The 19,142-nt window shown below is 51.7% G+C and overlaps 1 protein-coding gene across 1 annotated transcript in view; it reads right to left on the bottom strand.

The window, feature by feature from the left end:
* Nucleotides 1–293: 293 nt before the first annotated feature.
* The window catches only part of RTN4RL1 (reticulon 4 receptor like 1), a 29,327-nt gene continuing 10,478 nt past the window's right edge, over nt 294–19,142 (bottom strand). Inside the window, exon 2 of the mRNA XM_027691104.1 lies at nt 294–2,418. Coding sequence (XP_027546905.1) covers nt 1,055–2,418 — 1,364 coding nt within the window. The 3' untranslated portion in view covers nt 294–1,054. The remainder of the gene's footprint in view (nt 2,419–19,142) is intronic.

The raw sequence follows: 19,142 nt of genomic DNA, 5'->3' as shown, positions 1-19,142 counted from the left end.
CCCCCACCCCTCCCAAAGTTTAGTGCTCTGAATTGCTGAGAACATTGGTCCACTGTGGTTCCCCCGCATGTACTGAGCCCGCCCGATGGCTTTCAGCATCTGTAGGCACTGCTGCCGGTTTGTTTTCTTGAGAAAAAACAAAAAAAAAATCATATACTGGTCTGCTATAAATTCAACAATACAATCCTTAGTTCTGAAGATATAGTTTCCATATAGTTTATAAACATTGTAAGACATACATATGGATAATTGAGGGGAAAGGGGAGAGCCTGTGCATTTGTTGGGGTTTTTTCTCGGATGTGTGAACATGGTTACAAAAAACACACCTCCTGCGGGTACCTCATTTCTTTAAGTGTTGGGTTTGTTGGGTTTTTTTTTTGTTTAATTCCACCTCTAATCAGTCTTTCCTTTGGTTGTTGGCTACTCCAAGCCCAGCAGGCAAGCCCTGTTCTGCTGTAATGCCTGAGATATTCAGGGGTTTGAGATTGTCTTCTAAGAGATTCCCAGCCAACTTTGGCCTCTGGGTTTGGAGCCAAAAGGGCTAAAACATGGGAGAACCAATGTCCTTATTACATCAGTATCAGTGTCCTTGCACTCACTTTCAGAGAAACAGTGTAGGCTTAATTGGTGATGGTTTTTACAGCAATTATGTTCCTTTCAGTAATTGGAGGGGTCGTTCGGAGCGCTCTCAAATGAACAGGATTTCACAAGAGCATGGATACAGTCCATTTGTCCGGTTGCTGTCACCGACGAATTGGCTACCGTCCCTGTTATCTGCTTTTTGTAAGGTTGGCTTTTTTTTGTTGTTGTTGTAGGTGCTCGGTTAGGCTGTTTGTGACAAGGTGTGATAATGCCTTTTAATCCGCTCCCGCTGCGTTCGGCACAGTCCGCGTTGGCAGCCCGGCCGGGCACGGAGAGACCGTCAGAAGCCGAGACAGCGTTCTTCCCTTCGCCAGGCCAACGCTAGCCACGTACAAAAAAAGAAGAAGAAAAGAAACTCTGGTCCTTTGTAGATTGGTGGCAGTACAGCTCCGCTCTGTCTGCGGCCGGGGGCTCAGCGGATGACGGCCGCCAACACCACCATAAAAACCAGGAGCGACGCCCTGAGCCCCGAGCAGCCGGCTGCCTGCTGGACCCCGCTGGGGGGGCGGATGGGCGTCCGCCGGGTACACTTACCCTTGCGTTTGGGGGACAGCGTTGGCATCACCCCAAAGCTGAATTTGTGCTGATAATCAGGCACATAGTCTGGAACCTCCTGCCCGTTTTTCCGCGGCCCCAAGGACACCGGTTTAGAGGTTCGGTTACGGCTTTTGTGGCTGGTGCAGTTCTTGCCGGGTTTGCGGTAGCCCGGCCGGGAGCCGGGGGGGCCGGCGGGCTGGCTGCTGTGCAAACTGTTCTCAGCCCCTCTCTCCTTCCCCTTCTCCTTGGAGGAGTGGTGAGGGTGGTGGGTTTTGGAGGCTCCTCTGTCCGCTGTGGAGAAAGTGTGTGTTTTCATCTGATGGAGCGACTCGGACCCTGAACAGTTCCTAAAGTCTTCTGCTCTTAGCACCTTGAGGTCCTTGCCGTGCATCTGCTCGGGGGACTCACAGATGACACTGGAGCTGGAGCCTCTGAACCTGTGCAGCCATTCCCAGAGGGAACGGGCTTTGCAGTCGCAGCTCCATGGGTTCCCATTCAGCCTGAGAAACTCCAGGGCTCCCAGGTGGGCCAGGCAGTCCCCCTGCAGCTCCGAGAGGCTGTTATTGAACAGGAAAAGGGTGGTCAATCTTCGGAGGTCATGAAAAGCCCGCCTGTGAATCCACTGCAGCTGATTTTGATGGATGAGCAGCCGATCCAGGTTTATTAGTCCCCTGAACGTGTTCTGATGGAGGCTCCAGAGCTTGTTTCCATGGAGAAAAAGATGGCTGAGGTTAACCAAGTCAACAAAAATATCATCCTGAAGGAACTCAATGTGGTTGTCTTGCAGGTAAAGGTATTGCAGGTTGTGGAGGCCACCGAATATCCCGCTGGGGAGGGAGCTCAGCCCGCACTTGTAAAGATACAAGGCATGGAGTTTCACCAGCCCTTGGAAAGTGTCTGCAGCTAAAGCCCTTAGGTAGCGGTTGTCCCCCAGGTCCAGCTCTTCCAGGTTGACGAACCCGTCGAAGGTGTTTGGGTCAATGAAGGTGATGTTGTTGGAGTAGATCCAGAGGGTGACCATGGAGGGGCTGAAGTGGCCCCGCAGCAGCAAGGTGATCTGGTTGTTCTGGAGAAAGATCCTCTCGCTGTCCTCGGGGATGCCCTCGGGGATGGTGACGAAGTTGTGAGCCTGGCAGCTGACAGTCATCGGGGAGGGGTAGCACACGCAGTCAGTGGGGCAGCCCAGGGCACTGGGCACCTTCAGCCCCAGCAGCACCAGCAGCAGCTCCGCAAACCCCCCTGTGCGGAGAGAGGGGAGAGCGGCGTCAGCGGGAACCGGGCACCTCCCGCCCACCCATCACTGCTGTGGAGACTATTCTGGGTGAAAAACGCCCCCAATTAACTCAGCCCTCCTCTCTGCTCATGAATTACCCACGCGGCTGTGATGAGTAGGCTCATCACCCACAGTAGTTAAAACGTGATGTATGGAGTACTCCCTGCCTCCTCGCCCTGCCTGCAACAGGCAGCTGGTTGTGCTCCCAGCCTGGAGCAGGGAGGAGAAACTTTCTCGGTGAGAATTCACGCTGGCAGTGCAGGCAGCAGAGCCCCTTGCCTGCAGGCAGGAAATTTCGTGGTGTGAGAGCAAACAGAGGAAATGCAAACCCTTTTATGTGCCCACCCCTCCTTATAATGCATCTCTCAAATCGCCTGCACTTACATATCGGAGAGGAAAAGGTACAGAGATTTAGCAATTCCCAGTGAACCACCTAAAATTACACATGGGCAGTGAATCTGCACAGCACACCCTGCTCTGCCAAAGGCACAGACCCATCCCCACCATCTCCTTTGACTACAGTTGTTAGACACCACCATACACCCTGAAACCCAAGTGATTTGCAGGAAAATATGTTGTCAGCAGTTGGTGGGAAAGGCTGAGCCGAAAACTCCGTTTGGAAGTGGGATGCTCAGACATATTTCTAAATGGATGTCCTGTGGCAAAGCATATTGCATCCTCTAATGCTACAGTATGTGCTTGTGACTGGGGCTTTCTCACAGCAGAGAAGCAGAGAATGAGGCAGGAATCATCCCCTCCCTCTGCTCAGCTCTCAGAGCACCGGTTTCACCGCCCCGCTCCCATCTCGCTCCCACTCCTCACACCAGGCTTGCTTTCAGGCTATTCCTTCTGTGCCGAGTGGCTTTTCAGACTCATTGCACCAGACTTGTCATTTCTCATTCAGATTTTCCTCCTAGATTTGGCTTTTTCCTCTTATACGCAAAATTTGCTCATGTCTAATGAATTCTGCCTCTGGACTTTACGGGGAAAAGGAGTAATAGCAGAGCAGCGCACAGCTGCTGGTGCCATCCTGCCCACGAGTTCTACTCAGCTTGTAATAATCTGAAAAACGAGAGTGGAAGTGGAGTTCATCTCTAATTACTCAACGTCGTTATCACCAGCTAGTCCAAGATCCTGGACCCCTTGGGCTTTTACAGTCCCTCTCTTCAGTGCCTGCAGCTGAATAGAAGTGGGAGGCACAAAAACCTTACTGTTTTCTTATTAATTCTGTTTGAAATATAACTCCATGGTTGCTGTTGCCTTTTGCCTGGTATGGAGATCTATTACCATTTAGTTAACAGCAGGTGACCCGTCCATCTGGACCCATCCTTTCAAGGCAAAGTTGTCACATATTTTAGATAAACTGGGTTATTCAGACTCTCCATCAATCACCAGTAAGAGGCAGTCAGGAAAAAAAATAGCATCGCTGCCCAAAGCATAGGACCAAGCCTTGGCTGTGATGGCAGTGGGGAGGACAACTTCCAGGCACTGCCCTTCAGGAACAAAGCATCGGCTACCGAGAGGGATGTCTCATCCCTGCACCACTGCCGAAAAGGGGGTGATGAGTCGGGAACGTTTAATTTGCGACAACTCCTACGGCTGTGTAGGAAAAGGAATGTTCTCCAAGTCACCGCCGTAGCATTTTGGCTTTGCTGTCGTGCCTTTGCGATGAGCGAGGGGCTGTGCTGGTGGGAGCATCGTGCCAGTGCTGACTACCCAGCACTCCCTGCCAAAACGGGAGCCCTCGCTGCAGCTCACCGTGCAAGCACCGCCTGGGAAACAGTGGTATCCTGAGGATATTGTGATTATCCGAGTGCCAGATAACGATGGAAAAGATAAAACTATGTTTGCAGACATATTCTGCTGGGTTTTTTTACCCGCGGATGTGCTTCGCCAAGGTGGGACGGCTTCACGTTCCCCATCTTTACCTTGGTGACACTGGAGTTTGAAGCCTTCTGTACATCTTATGTTTATTAGTAAAATCCTGCCAGGCACAAGTGCTGCGCCGATCTCCCACATGCAGAGTCTGTTATTGCAAATACCAAATCACAAGGGTCTGAATCAATAAACCATCTCCCAGCTATACGCAGCAGGTTGGAAGATTACATATTGCTTCCAAACAACAGTTTTATGCGCTCTTCCATGACACGACAGTTGCCAGGCTAACGGGATTACTGACGGGAGGTGGAGCCGGGCAGGGATCTGGGAGCATAGACGATTTCACGTATAGGGATGGTGATGACAGGCGGCTGTTAGCAGCGCGCGGCGATGGACGAAGGCAGCCTGGGTCTCCCTGGAGCATGGCCAAGGTAGAGGCTTCTGCCGAGAGGGAACGCAGCGTTTAACAGCTCGCTGCCTGCAGGGATAACTCCAGAGGTAAAGGTCAGAGGGAACCGAGTCCATCTCTTTATTTAACAGGCATCTGTGAGTTAACGGCTGGAGGTCCTATGGAGAGGGAGATGTGACTCCTGCAGCCATGGATGGCGGTGGGGGTAGCCTGGGTTGTTGCTGGTTGTCAGCTTCCCAAGAGTATGATGGTAGGGAGAAAAGGCAGGGATGTCTTTCTACTTAAGTGCTGTAACTCGGGAGGAAGGAGAATGGGGAAACAGAAGGTTGGATACTTAGGAAAAAAGGGTGAACAGGGGAGCAGGACTTGGAAAGAGAGTAGGTTTAGATTAGATATAACAAAGGAATTCTTCCTTATGAGGGTGGTGAGGCCCTGGCACAGATTACTCAGAGAAACTGTGGCTGCCCCATCCCTGAAAGTGTTCAAGGTCAGGTTAAACAAGGCTCGGAGCAACTTGATCTTGTGGAAGGTGTCCCTGCCCATGGGAGGGAAGATGGAACTAGATGGTCTTTAAAGTCCCTTCCAACCCAAACCATTCTGTGATTCTATGAAGGTCTGGACTCCCCAGTGGATGCAAACAAGGCACATGATCTCATTGAGGATGCTTTCCCTCCAAGCCTGTAAAACCTGCTGATTGTCTAGTGTTGTGAGAAGCTGCTCCTGAGATGCCCTGGTGTTGGTCACAGTTTAGATCTGGGAATGAGACCCCCAAGAAGCAAAGAGGTTGTGGTCATGGAGCCATGAAGCTCCTGAAGCTGGTAACACCAGTGTTGCAATATCCAGCAACCTAGTCCCACCAGGACAAGACAGCCAGGAGCACTTTGATCTCACTGGGCTTCCCAGGCAGGAAAGCAAGATAGGAACTTCTCAAGAGGTCCCAGCCCAGCTCTCCTGATAGTCTGACCCTGTCTAACTTGTTGAACTTGTTATTCCTGATTCAGCCCTTTCAACTTCATCTTGTAAAGGTTGTGAGGCAGATGGAGGGTCACCAGCCTGTGTGTCAGAGCTCACCAGGGAGGGAGAGCTTCAAAAGCAGCACAGAAAAATCCTACAGAAACCTGCTGGTGAAGTGAGTAAAACCAAATCCCCGCTGACATGGATAAAACCAGCAAAGGGGTGTTTATCTCCTGCCTTTCTCCCACTGACACACTGTGCCACCCCGGCTTCTGCTCGCCGTGTCCTTCTGCCGCCTCCCGCTTCTGACTGAGGTTTCAGTGATTGGAATGAATTCGTCCGACTGTCCAAACCATTTCCCATGTAGCACCCCTCTAATTGAGCATTAATTAGGCATCAGTTAATGAATGCTTGAAATAATTTATCTTTGGATGCGTCCAGTTTGCAGTCTTACTTTTAACAGCATTAGACTCATTATTAGATTAACATCGTTATAAATGTTCTCCATTACCTGCTTGTTTCCATTGTCTTAGCCTTATTACCAAGAGTGAAAATCACTCCTCCCGCATGCATTATTGATGAGTAAGGACTTTCTATATGTAGCATGGGATTAATTGTTATACAGTGTAATGCATTTAGCGTGAAGCCTCGATTTGTGCAGGAGCTGAAAGCAGCCAGAAGAATGCAGACGCCCGGAGCCGGCGTGCTCGGCCAGACATTGCACATCTCTCTCCAGCCCAGACCAGGTTCCTCCCGGGCCGGTGCCAGCACAGGAAGAAATTTGAAAAAAAAACAAACCCTTGGTTTGATACCTGGGATCAAAGGGGCAAGTTTGAAGGGTTGGAGCACTTCTCTGCCATGGCAGCAGGGACACTGGCCTCTGCAGTGCCACTTGCTCCAGAGAGCCTGGTGTACCTGCACCAGCAGTTTTCTTGCTTTTTAAGATTTGTAACACCTTACTGTATCTCCGAGCAAGGCAGAGCCTTGGTTTCTTTAGGACAACATGGTGCCACTTCTTTTCATAAGGAGCCTCAGGCTCGAGGCAAATACTTCACTTAGGACAAGGATGGATGCTTTGTCCCTGGGGGGATGCACCTGCAGAACCCCCCCAAAAGGCAGCCCTGCCATGAACCCCCAGTACCCCCTGCACATTCCCTCTTGGCAAGTTGCTGTTCTCCCACGGACTCTTTCACTTCTCCACCCGGACAAGCTTATATGGGTCACAGCCCTTCTAATTCTCCGGCAGGAGAATCCGCTCTCGAGGATGGAGCAGGTTGCTTCTCTTCCAAATCTCTCCTAAACCGCCATCTGCTTTGGGAGACCCATCTTAGCTCATGTCTACATGCAACTTGACTGCCTGCTTACTGTGTCCATTACCGGGGCTGCTCAAGCTGTTAGATTTATAAGCTCTTTAGAGCAAAGCCCTCGTCTTCTGGTTGCTGATTTATGTATCTTTACTGCCATAAAACACTATGTATAGCTACTACATAATATAAATAATAATACTTAACCAGAGTGTGCTACAAGTGGGGAGAAAGCATCTGGCTTCTGCTCGCAGACGGGATTATCAAAAAGGGAAAAGCTTCCTCATCACTCACCCTCTTCTGAGGCCAAACTCACACCTGATGTAACACCACCACCTCGCTGTCAGCGAGCTCCAGAGAGAGATTTTCCTGCCCCTTCCCACTCTGCCTCTATCAAAGGATGTTTTCTAAATTCACCCTGAGCAAACTAGTGCACAAAGACATGGCAACAACCCCCAGGGAAAGTACACTTTGAAACTTGGGAAGAAATTCAGCATTGGATGTTCACATAGAGAGAAACTGTTGTTCAGGGAGAAAAAGAAGCCTCGAACGTTCACAATTTCATCATCCAAGTGAAGGACAATGAAAGACAAGGCCAGAGCAGTAACAGCAACTGGGCATGAGCCAAGAGCCAAACTCCGGATCTGGGACGGTTTGACAAAGTGGTGTCAGACCTGTGCTTAGTGGCTGCAGGGTTTATTTCCTCTTCTTCTTCTTTTTTTTTTTTTTTTTAGCAAAACAGAGGATAAAATAAACAAGCCCATCCTGATTGTTACATAGCCTAAATTCCCCAGTGAGCAGCAGCTTGCTTGCAGCCTCTCTGCAAAGCCCCTTAGGTGCTGCCCCGTGGTCCTGCAGCGCTCAGCAGCAGGAGCATCCTCTCTGGGATTCCTCCCAAAACATCAGCTACGGCTCCCAGCACCAGGATACAGCACAGGGCTTTGCTTTCTGCACGAGCTGCCTTTCAGCCAAAGAGTGGCAGCCACCCATCCACCTTCATCATTTTATTATTTTTTTTTTGCGACCGGTGTCATAAATAACTGACAGATCCCAGCTGTTTGGAATTATGGTTTCTGATGGAGTGACAGCTGCTCCCAATCCCCCAGTCATCACCCCGGCAGTTCTGGAACATTTCAGCAACATAAAAATCATTGGAGATAATTTCGGTTTTGCATAATTTGGTTAGGCAAGCTGTGATTTAATGGCAATTATGACCTCCGAGGCAGAAGATGAGCTTGGAGGCTACTGGCTTCACACGACTTTAGCTCGGGGTGCAGCGTCAGGGATGTTCCAGGGAGACGGTACTACAAGAAAAAAACCCCTTCTCCAGCAGCTGGAAATTGCCTTCCTTGGCTGGCAAGTGGAAAGAGTTCCCAGAGGAAGAAGCATACAAGAAAATTTGGAAGGAATAGTGCTTAAGAAAGCTTTGGGAAGAGGCTGTTGCCAAAAGATGCATCGGGAGGTACTTTTTAAAGAAAAGCCAGGAAAAGGTTGTAGACTGGGGAGTGCTGTAGCCCCTACAAACCCTTCTGTGTCACAGTATCTCATGTGTTAACTGGTAAAAAAACCTCCTCTTGGTCACCCTGACATTAAGAAGCAAATCCTTCTCCTGAGACTGAGATGGGAGAGCTGGCTGGAATAAGGAATGGGCAGCATTCCCTTTGCAGGCAGCTGCATGGGCTGTGGGCACTGCCCTTTGCTCTCCCCTCTCACAGAGTCTCCTGCTCTGGGCTGTGTTTCCTTCTCTCTCTGGTGCTTCTCACCCATCCCAGAACCCCTTGGTTTGCATTTCTCCAGTGGTGACTGACCAGAGCAAACCCTTGGGCAGCCAAGTTGTGCTGGGAGGTTGGCTAAGGATGGAGAATTGTGCTCAAGAAGCTCTGGGGACATCCTGGTGTTTCTGGCTGGGGGCAAAATGTGGCTTAATAGCAGGAAAAACTTTTGTCTGGAGATGAGAAGGTCCGATTTCCCCCCTCCATCACAGCTGCCAACCAGCTTAGACTTTGCTGTGCACTAAAGCTCAGGGCAGAGACCTGGGCTCAGCAGCACCCCAAAATCAAGTCCTTTAGGATATTGCAAGTTCAATTTACATTTGCTGACCCGGTATCTGGAGCTATTCACCTTCCTCCACCAAAGTCAAGGCCAAGGTCACCTGGAAGTTTCTGGATGGTGGTCATTAACTCCTACTGCAGTTTGAAACCAGACCATAAATTTCATAGTGTAATAATGTAAAAATCAATAACTCTGTTTGAAACAATAGCTTTGTCTTCCATTTCAGCCGGCTCTGATATCTCCCCACGGACCACGTCCCTCTGAATCACACAAATAAAGAGAGAGGAGCGATGGGTGGCAGGGAGGCTGCTCTCCTGCCAGGTGCCCAGCCCCTCCATCGTTACAGATTCAATTAGTTAATTTATTCCTCTCTTGCAGTTAAACTCCAGGATGATTTAAAAGGAAAAAAAGGAGCCTTTTATACTCAGTCTCTCTGACATCCCGTCCGACACAATGTCCCTGAGGCTTTCCATGTGAGAGATGCCCAAGCCCCTGCTGCCCATCACCATGGGCAGCACAGCCAAAACCCAACATACTTTTGGAAAGACACAGAACCAACTCACACAAGCAAAAAAAAAGAAGAAATCTGCCCTTTTCCAGCTCTGGCTTTTTGGGCGAGGGAGGTCTGGCTTCCTTTGCTCGCTTATTTTCCGTTGTTTGCTGTAGCACTGGCTTGAAATATACATTGAGAAGCAGGATTGTCTTTCACATGTTGGTGGATGTGTGATCCTCAAAAACAAATTAGCACCGATTCACTTCTATATAGAGTGCAGCCGTCAGGGAATCACTCCTGAATTCACAGCGAAGGAAAGTAATAATGCTTCCAGCGTGCTAATCCTCTCCAAGAGCAGCCCCTGAACTCTCTCCTGGTGCTGGAGGCACCACTGGAAATTACAATTGTACTGAAAAAATAATAAATAAGTACAGAAATTGGCAGGGTTTGTGCTAGTCCAGAGGATTTGTACCCTAATGTGGAACTCCCTGTTTAATTAGCACTCCTCTCTGTCTGCATCTCCTCCTCCCGCTCTCGAGCTGAAGAAAAAGGGGGAAAAAGGAGGTCAATGATGGAAGTGGCTGTGGGATTGAAACTCAGCTACAGGAACTTGTTTAATTTAAATGCTTTTTTCAGGAGTAAAATACGGAGAAGCAGAGGGAGTGTAGAGTGTGTTTTCCCCGTGCAATCTGCTCTGCTTAACCCCAGTTCTCAGTACACCTTCCTCTGCAGCCGTGCCCTTGGAGTACAGCTGCAGTCAGATGCTGCTGGTCCTACTGCAGGAACGGGGCACAACCCCAGTACCTCAGTGCAGGTTTGGGAGAAGAATATGTAGATCAGAGGCTGGGCTGCTGCTTGCACAGAGTTGGAGACAAATCATTGGGATGGGATGGGATAGAATAGAATAGAATAGAATAGAATAGAATAGAATGGAATAGAATAGAATAGAATGTTTCCCTTGGAAGGGACCTACAATGGTCATCTGGTCCAACTGCCTGAGCACTTCAGGGCTGCCCAAAAGTTAAAGCTTGTTATTAAGGGCACTGTCCAAATGCCTATGGAACACTGACAGGTGTTGGGGCATCGGCTGCCTCTTCAGGAAGCCTGTTCCAGGGTTTGACCACCCTCCCAGTAAAGAAATGCTTCCTAATGTCCAGTCTAAACCTCTCCTGGTGCTGCTTTGAACCATTCCCATGTGTCCTACCCCTGGATACCAGGGAGAAGAGATCATCTTTTCTTGAGTCTCCTTTCCCTGCTGCCAGAGGGTTTATTGCTCCCCTGTGTCTCATCCCATTGTGCATGATGGACCAGCATTTCAAAAGCCATTGGGACCTTCCTGGAGTGCAGGCATGCCAGAGGGAAATGGCACTTCTCTTTGCACAGGGATGAGTCCAGTCCTTGGGTCCTGCTGTGGCTGGAGGTGTCAATGGACACCAGGATGCTTCCACACCTCAAGGAGAGGATGACATGGACCAGAGGACACCCCAAGTGCGACATGCAGATACTGCAGGATTTCAGGCATGGACAGGGGGCTTTACTGGCTCCTGGCACTGCTGTCCTGTTCCCCAGCAGGCACCAGGTATCCTCTGCTGGTCCCGAGCACAGGACTGGGCTCTGGCAGGACGTGCCAGCAGCCTGCAGTGAAACCAGAATAGAAGTTGGCAAAGGACAGGGAGATCTTGAGGTCCCTGAGAAGGGACTAATAATTCCAATTGCCCCCGAGGAAAGAGAAATGCAGGAGGATGACTTGAGCTTAGTGGATTGTCTGAGGCATCTCAGGGGATCATCAGATACTTCCACTCCCTTTTTGTCCCGAGGTGACAAGTTTTCCTTCCCATTCACAGAAATGCAAAGTAGTTCATTCACAGCAGTAATAAGAACGATGTCCTTTGTAAAACAGCCGGTGAGCGAACCCTTCGAGGTGCTTTACAGCAAAACAATTGCAGATGAAATGACAAAACCCACCCCAGCTGAGCACCAGCCAGATCGGTATCAAATGCTGAACAAGCTCATGTGTAGCGAAAGCAGATTCACCAGTTTCCCTGCCAGCAGCTGGCCAAGACCTACGGAGGGTTTCTTTAGGATCAGAAATACAGCCAAAACAGAGCAAATATGAGATGGAAGAGCAAAGTGACAGCTGCCTGGGCTCTCGGTGCATGCTTGGCTGCCCCATCCAGCCCACATCCCCAGGAGAGGGAAAAATTGGAGGCTGTAGAACACCAGGAATGCGCTGGATGGATCTTTACCTGGATGGAGGCAGGAGCGAACAGCAACTCGACACAGGGAGGTGAAGGTGTTTTTATGTTAACACGGATAATAGGGAGAGCATTAGTTCTATAAACTTGTAATCCTGCTGAGGGCCCGACCCCAGCAGTGTCCTGTGCCACCGAGATCCACAAGCCAATTTTGTACCGTGCCGCGTGGGCTCCCTTTCATCCCTTTTCAGTCTTTCTGCATTTCACATTTGCTGGATGTCCTTGTGTTTGGTGGAGAAGAGGGCAAATTGGAGCCTGTCATGTACCTTCTTCCTCATTCAGCAGCACATCATTCTGCCTGCAGCAGGGGGGAAGGAGACGGACAGGCAGGCATCAAAGCTGCCGGCTCTGTCACATTTTCTTCCCCCCAACCAAAAAAGAAGTGATGGCGTCATTTGGAGCCCAGCCCACAGGCTCAGGTCTCTCTCCCACACCCAAAAAGGGCAGCAGCACCTTTCTCTGTGCCCTTGGTCTCCTCTCAGGGTGATGCCACGAGCCCTCCAGATGAACATCCTTGCGGGTTGCCAGCCAACTGAGCACGGCAGACACCGGCAAAACCCCATTCCCACCGGCACCGTGAGCCGGCACGCTGGGTCGTGAGCGCGGCTGCCTTTCAGAGACCTCTCCTGTGCTTTGCACTGAACTTTTTACCAGCTCATGAAAAACGCAGTGATGAAAGCCGAGTGCGAATAGCTGTGCTGTGCCGCTCCTCTGCTCGGCATCCGGGGCCGAGCTGTGCCGCGCGCGGGGCCGTGGGGAGGTTTAATGAGCCGATGGAAGACGCTGCGTGCCCAGTTAGATATCGGGCATTGTCACTCTCCCACACTGCTCTTGGAGTGAGGGGGGACGTGGGGCAGCTGAGGACTGGGGAGGGAGGTCACCACTCGCTGAGCACCAATGCTTTGCCAAACCCCTGAAATCTGTATGGCTTGGAGCGGTTGGATACCGGGAATAAATCTGCGAGCAACGAACGTGGTCAGGACACAGCACTTTGCTAATATCCTGCTTTGTCTAGCTCCGATGCCGGCATTTCATCCCAAAATATCCCCCCCGCGCGTCCCTCCGGGAGTGGACTTTTGTGGAGATGCTGCACATCCCCCAGCGCCATGCAAGTGCCTGCATTAAAAGCTTAATAAAAATAGCTTGATAGCGGGATATGTTCCCATCACCGGCGGCTCCTGAGCCCGCTGCCGATCCCTGCGCCTCCAACGCAGCAAGGCCAAGTAATTACGGGATGGGGGCTACAAGGTCTTGACAGTCTAATTTCTATTAATTACAACCCGTGTATGATCCTGTCGCTGCAGAAAGGGGAGACGGGGAGGTGGAAAATTGTTGCAGGGCTGGGAAGGGAATGGGAGATGCTGAAGGATGGTGGTGCTGACCCACAGCATCCAAAACGGCCAGGTTGGCCACAGCGAGGAGGGGTTTATGGTGGGAAGCAACAGGCTGGGCTGTGTGGAGTGACAGGGATGTTCTACCCTCCGCCTCCTCCTGTTGTGTTGCTTAAATGCGTGTTTTGCGAAGTTAAAACAAATCGCAAAGAGCAGAAATCAGTTTTTTTAGGGGAAAAGAAAAGAAAAAAAAAGAGGATCTTGGCAGAAGGATAAAGGAAGGCAACTGAAATGCTCATTAAAACTGAGGGGCTCCGTTTCCTTGTCCAAGTGGCCACATCTCCGGAGGCTCCCAGATCCTTTGAAATGCCTTGTCAGACAGAGCCTTTCATCCTACCTGATTCTGGCTAAATTCATGGACCCAGAAATTTTCACTGGAAACAGGAATGAAGGAGCAACTTCGTTCTGACTTTCCACTTCCCATCTGATCGCTGTTGATACAATTTATTCCTATGACAGCATCTGCTGCTTTCATGGGTTTTTATTCTGAAGTACAACTCGTCTTTGTTAGTCCCATTTTCGGGCCTTTCATCATTTGAGTCACAACATAAAAGGCATTTAAACACTCCTGCTTGGAAACCAGGCTGGGGAGAGGATGGGAGCAGGGAAACGCCATGTCTCCCCAGCTCCATCCCTCCTCCGGTGTGGGATGAGGTGTCCCAGTGTGCCACAGCCCTGCCCTGCTTCCCCCATGCCTCCTGCCAAGGATGGCAGCAATAAGGATGTCGTGTCTCCATTTTGGAGTGATGCTGTGAAATCTGGATGTGGTTTGGAGGTGCAGCTCCATGCAGAGCTCTGCATTCCACATCTCTGTCAGGGCAACATCTCTCCTGGCTACCTTTCACCCAGTGAGTGTTCCCAGGGGCTCCATACCCTCCTCAACACTCAAACCTCTCATTAGACAACTAATTGCCTTTCACTGCTGTGGCTCCAGCCCAGGCTGTGGTGTTCAGCTCTACATGTCTCCATTCTGGGGGGCTCTGCCACCCCTTGCTGCCACCCACACCCCCTCTGAGCTCGTCAGGGACCCTTATTCCCACCAGTACTGGCAGGTCTTGCTCTGCCCTGGCATCTACTGAGCTTCTGGAGGCATCAGGGAGTTCAGAGCTACCCACAGAAAACTGGAGTCTAATAATAGCTCTGTGGTGTCGCACCAGCAGAGAGCTGGAACAGCTACATCTGGCAGGGAGAGGCCACCGCTGGCTGCCTGCGCCTGCCTGGGCTCCTGTCTGCTCAGCTGGAAGAGAAACGCCTTTCCCAGGAACCTCCTCCCTGGCTCCCAGCTCCGCTCACCCCTGCAGCCCCCACTGCGGCTGAGGGACCACTCTCCATGCTACAAGGATTCCCTGGCGAAGGCAGCGTGGCTCCCAGCACTCCCCAAAACCCTCCACACACACATGCCATGGGCACAGGGCTCCATGCCTGGGATTTGGACCCTGTGGAGAAGCCACCGGGGGCACAGAAGGGGCAGCACCCATCCCACCACTCCCCCGGCTTGGCACTGGATGAGCATCCTTGGGATATGGTGGCCCGTCCCCCTCCTGCTTTAATTCCCCTGCCATATTTTTCACTCCAGCAGGCACTGCTGGCACCTGAGCATCTTCCAGCAACATCCCTCATTCCACCTGGTGTCTCTCACCCTGGATCCCATCCCTTGTCCCCCAGCTCCCAGGAAAGCGAGCGCAGCTGGAAGCTGTGCTGCTGCTTATTGGAATAACCTTTCAGGTTTCATTTAGCGCCGCTCGCTTCCACCCCACCTTCCCATCGTCAGCACTTTACTAATTGCAACTTTTAACTCATTGTGCCCAGGCAGCCGAGGAGCAGCCACTGCCATAAAGACCCGAGGTCCCTCTGTTCCCCACCAGTGCTCGCTCCCCAGAATAAGGGTCAGTCTAACTAAGTGTGACTATCACATCACAGCCCATATGGCCCCACTCCTGCTCCTGGCTCACCCCACAAGCTTCGTGCTTTGGGAAAAGAGCAATGCATCCCAGAAGACCAAAATCCCAGGCAAAATCCCAGCGGTCACCTGAGAGTATAAATCAGTGCATGGCTGGGCAGGGAGGAGGCAAGAGATCCTGATGGCTATCTGAGCACTGTCTGCCTGAGACTTATTCAATTATGGCTCTTGAGTTCAGCATCTGAGCCCAGCGCGGCGGGGACCGGGCGGGAGGGAGGTGGGTTACAGCCCCCTAATTCAATCACGGGGCAGAGGCGCTGGCGCAGGCGGCGGGGAAGAAGAGCCGTCGCTGTCAACACAGAGAGAACGAGGCTTCAACAGCCTTCCCGGACGGCTCTGCCCACTGACCCCTCATGGAGCTCCCAGCTGCGTTTCCCGATACACTGGGAAAGGCTCCGTGTCTCTGTTAAGGGCTGGGGGTGCGATGAAGCCGCAGTCCCGGGTCTGGTCCAGCCCCGGTGCCTGTGAGAGGGAGCTGGGCATTGGTGCCACCGCACAGGATTGCACTGATCAAAGACCACCTGCACTGAAAGGTGGGATGTTCCCAGCCCTGTCGCTGCATGGCTTTCTGTCCAAAGACGAAACAGGCCAAGAAACCACTGTTTTAGGAATGCTAGAGGGTTTTTTTACATAAGTCCAAGAAACAGGGAAGAAGGAAGATGAGATGCTGTTTCCCAACTGACACCATGAACCAGCGAGTGTTACTAAAACTTGGGGTGGGTTTGCACAGGGGTTCAAGTACTGTGGTGATGCCCATGGCATCAAAGCCTCAGAAGCTGCCCAGGGAGATGAGGACAGAGGGATATAATCAGGTAGGAAATAGAGGAGGGAGCTGGGAAGGCGAATGCCTTCCCTGAAAGCATTTACAAGGTCAACGATTAAAAGTGGAGCAGAGTGAGGATTTGGCTTAGGCATGGGAGTGGGACCACGCCGGGATGCTCTGTGGGAGGCAGATGAACGCCCAGCTCCCACGCTGGCACCGCATTACCCAGCTGAGGGCTGAGAGAGGCACTGAGACAAGGTCACGGTCCCACTGGAGCGGCGCAGGCGGCGAGGGAGCTCCGGCTGCGCCAGCTCCTGCCTCCACAGCAGCAAATTCAATCGTGGCGAATAACAGAGTGGAACAAAATCCAGCAATGCAATAAAATCTCCCTGTGTCTTGTTCACCTGAAGCCGAGCAGCCGGAGTTCACACAGGAGGTGGCACGGCCTCTGTGGGTAACCTCGTGTCTGAGGAGCCCGGCGAGGGGAGGGAGAGTTTTAAATGGCCCTTTGGGTGCTTTCCACGGATGACAGGTCATCCCGCTGCCAACGAGGCTCACAGGGAGAGGAGTGCGGCCGCCGGATTTTAGAGCAAGGGAGAGATGCTGATTCCTTAAGAACCGGGAAGGCGAAATCCAATTGTGCAGCATCCACGGCTGCCATTAACCTGTCTGTGTACTCCCGCGGCCGCCCATTCCTCTCTGCCTGACAGCCGGGGCTGCCCAGCTCACACTGCCCCGGCTGCCCGGGGATTTGTGGCTGCCTGCTGCAATGGCACAGAACTGTGCCGCAGGCTTTTCTCCGGTGCTTTGCTCTGCTTCCAAAATGGAGAGCTGGTTAAACGTCCCCTGGTGAGCTGGGGAGCTGTGGAACTGATTGCTGGAGAAGGAGGAACGGTGGCAGCATGTGATGGGTGGCTGCGGGAGGAGCTGCTGGAGCAGACCATAGCTTCCAACCCCAAAACTGAGGCCAGGAAAGAAAATGGCATTGGAGGTCCTTGAAGGAGGGTCCTTAGGACCTTCCTTGGGAATACCCCAGGGGCATTCAGCTTGTCCAACAGGCACAGTCCAGCACAGGGGCTGCCCTCGCAGGCAGGGAACTAAATGCTCACTTGACAGCAGCTTTTGCCACTGGTTTTAGAAGCATGGATGGGTTTGTGCCAGGGTCATATGTAGCTGAAGAAGGCAGACAGGTGGGCATTAGAGGGGTCTGCACTGTTGGGTGCATAGCCGGAGTCCCCTAGGATGTACCAGAAGTGGATGACGGGGGAAAAGGCAGGATATGGACTCCCTTTGCTCAGCCCCACACTCTTCCTGGCCCACAGAGAGGCTGAAAGTGAGCTGATGGAGAAGGGAAGGGAGAGGAGAGGTGGGGAGCAGGGAGGAGGCACAACCAGCCCCACCAACAACCTCGCCTCTCTGCATCCCAGTTCCATTTGCAGATTTATTAAATCGAGAGCCAATTCCAACATAATTTCTTTCAAGCAGCTCCACCTCGCAGGTGTGCGGAATTTATTTGAGATAAAGAAAACCATTACAGAGAGACAGCAATCTTCAAAGACCACCTCGGAGACCTGAGAGAAATAAAAACACTAGCCCGTGCAAATGTGCAATTAAGTTTCAGAATACTCCTGCTCCATGAAAAGCTCCGTCCCTGCAGAGAACAGGCCTTTAAGGCAATTTTCCCAAACCCTATTCAGCATTCACTCAAAAATGCCTTTTTAAAACAACATGTGATTTATTTTTTTCCCTCTCCGCCTTGCTCCTCCTCCCCCCTGCACTTGCTCCATCACTTCCAGGTGGGATGCAGACAGCTCTGGTTGGGATGTGGTTCCTCCCCATTTGAAGGAGGACACGGGGCACAGGGGGGTCCCATCCACACAGGGCACAGCTCTGTCCCATCCTCCAGTCATGTCAGATCCACAAAACAGGAATTTTTAGAGCTGGTCTTGTTATTCAAGGAGAGCATGACACCAGCATGGCTCCGCCTGGGGACAATTTGCCAACTATTCCCAGTTGAAGGAGCTTCATATCCCTTATTCATGGGTCATTCTCTGCTTGGTGATTAATTAAAAATGCATAATTAACCTGTGGAACGCACTGCCACGAGGTATCGGGGAGGCCAGGAGCTTAGCTGGATTCGGGGGAGGATTATATGTTTAAATGGATAATGAGAACATCTGGTGGTACATTAACAGGGATGAAGGAGAATTAGGGAGAAGAGCCTGGCTTGCCGCCGGCACAGGGTGCAGGAGGGCAACCATGGGGCTGGCTCAAAGAGGGCACTGCTGGTCCAGCTCCAACCTTGGCAGAGACACCAATGCATCCATGCACCCTTGGGAAACACTATTTTGAGAATGAGTGGGTGTGCTTGGGGATGAGGGAGTGACAGGGCTGGTTGCCTTTGGGTTGGAGGTGGCTGCCTGGGACGGTGGGATGGTCACTGTGCCAGCAACTCCTTGCCAGAGCACCCAACCCAGCAGCCATCGCTTGTCCATGGAGAGTGGTGGGGTGACACCAACACCCAAAGACACCCCAATAGCTCAGCCACAGTGTCCTTAAAACACCAGGAGAGAATCCATCAGCTGCAGCATCTCCTGCAGATGACACCACGTTTGCATGCACAACCATCCGTGCTGCTGTTGGTGAGCTCTAAAGTCGTGGCACGCGACCAAGAATCCAGGGAAAGTGCAGGAGACACAAGACCAAGCCTTGCCCAAGGTGCCCATGCAGCGTATCCCAGACCTAGGCCATATAACCCATGGAACAGGCAGTTCCTGGGGGTCTCCAGCTTCCAGACAACACGTCGGTCCTGGGACTGAGACTGGCACAAACCCTTCTCCCTATGGCAGCATCCCCCATCCACCCCAGGCTCCACACCAGAACACAGACACCTCCCACCATTCTCCTTGCACGGTGGGCACAGGCCATGTGCTTTGCTTCACTTTTTTCCCCCAGCCACAGAAGTTTTCTTAGAAAAGCCTGTCAGACAAGCCAGCAACTCCAGAGCAAACTCCGGGCTGACGACAGGATTACTAAATCCCTGTCAGCAAATAGGGCTCAAGCAGCTGCTCTTTTGCATTGTAAATCTGCTGCTCCATTGTTAGCACCAACTGATGGTTGTGCAAGGCCTGAGAACCACAACATCTCGGGGTGCAGAAGCACTGAGGGCTCTCAGCAATGTCCCCAAGACCTGGGGGTATCCTCAGCCCTTCATCCAACGGCATGACCAGG

Source organism: Neopelma chrysocephalum, unplaced genomic scaffold, assembly GCF_003984885.1.
Source record: "Neopelma chrysocephalum unplaced genomic scaffold, ASM398488v2 Primary Assembly neopelma1_82, whole genome shotgun sequence".
NCBI lineage: Eukaryota > Metazoa > Chordata > Aves > Passeriformes > Pipridae > Neopelma > Neopelma chrysocephalum.
This window is presented reverse-complemented; position numbering and strand designations above follow the sequence as displayed.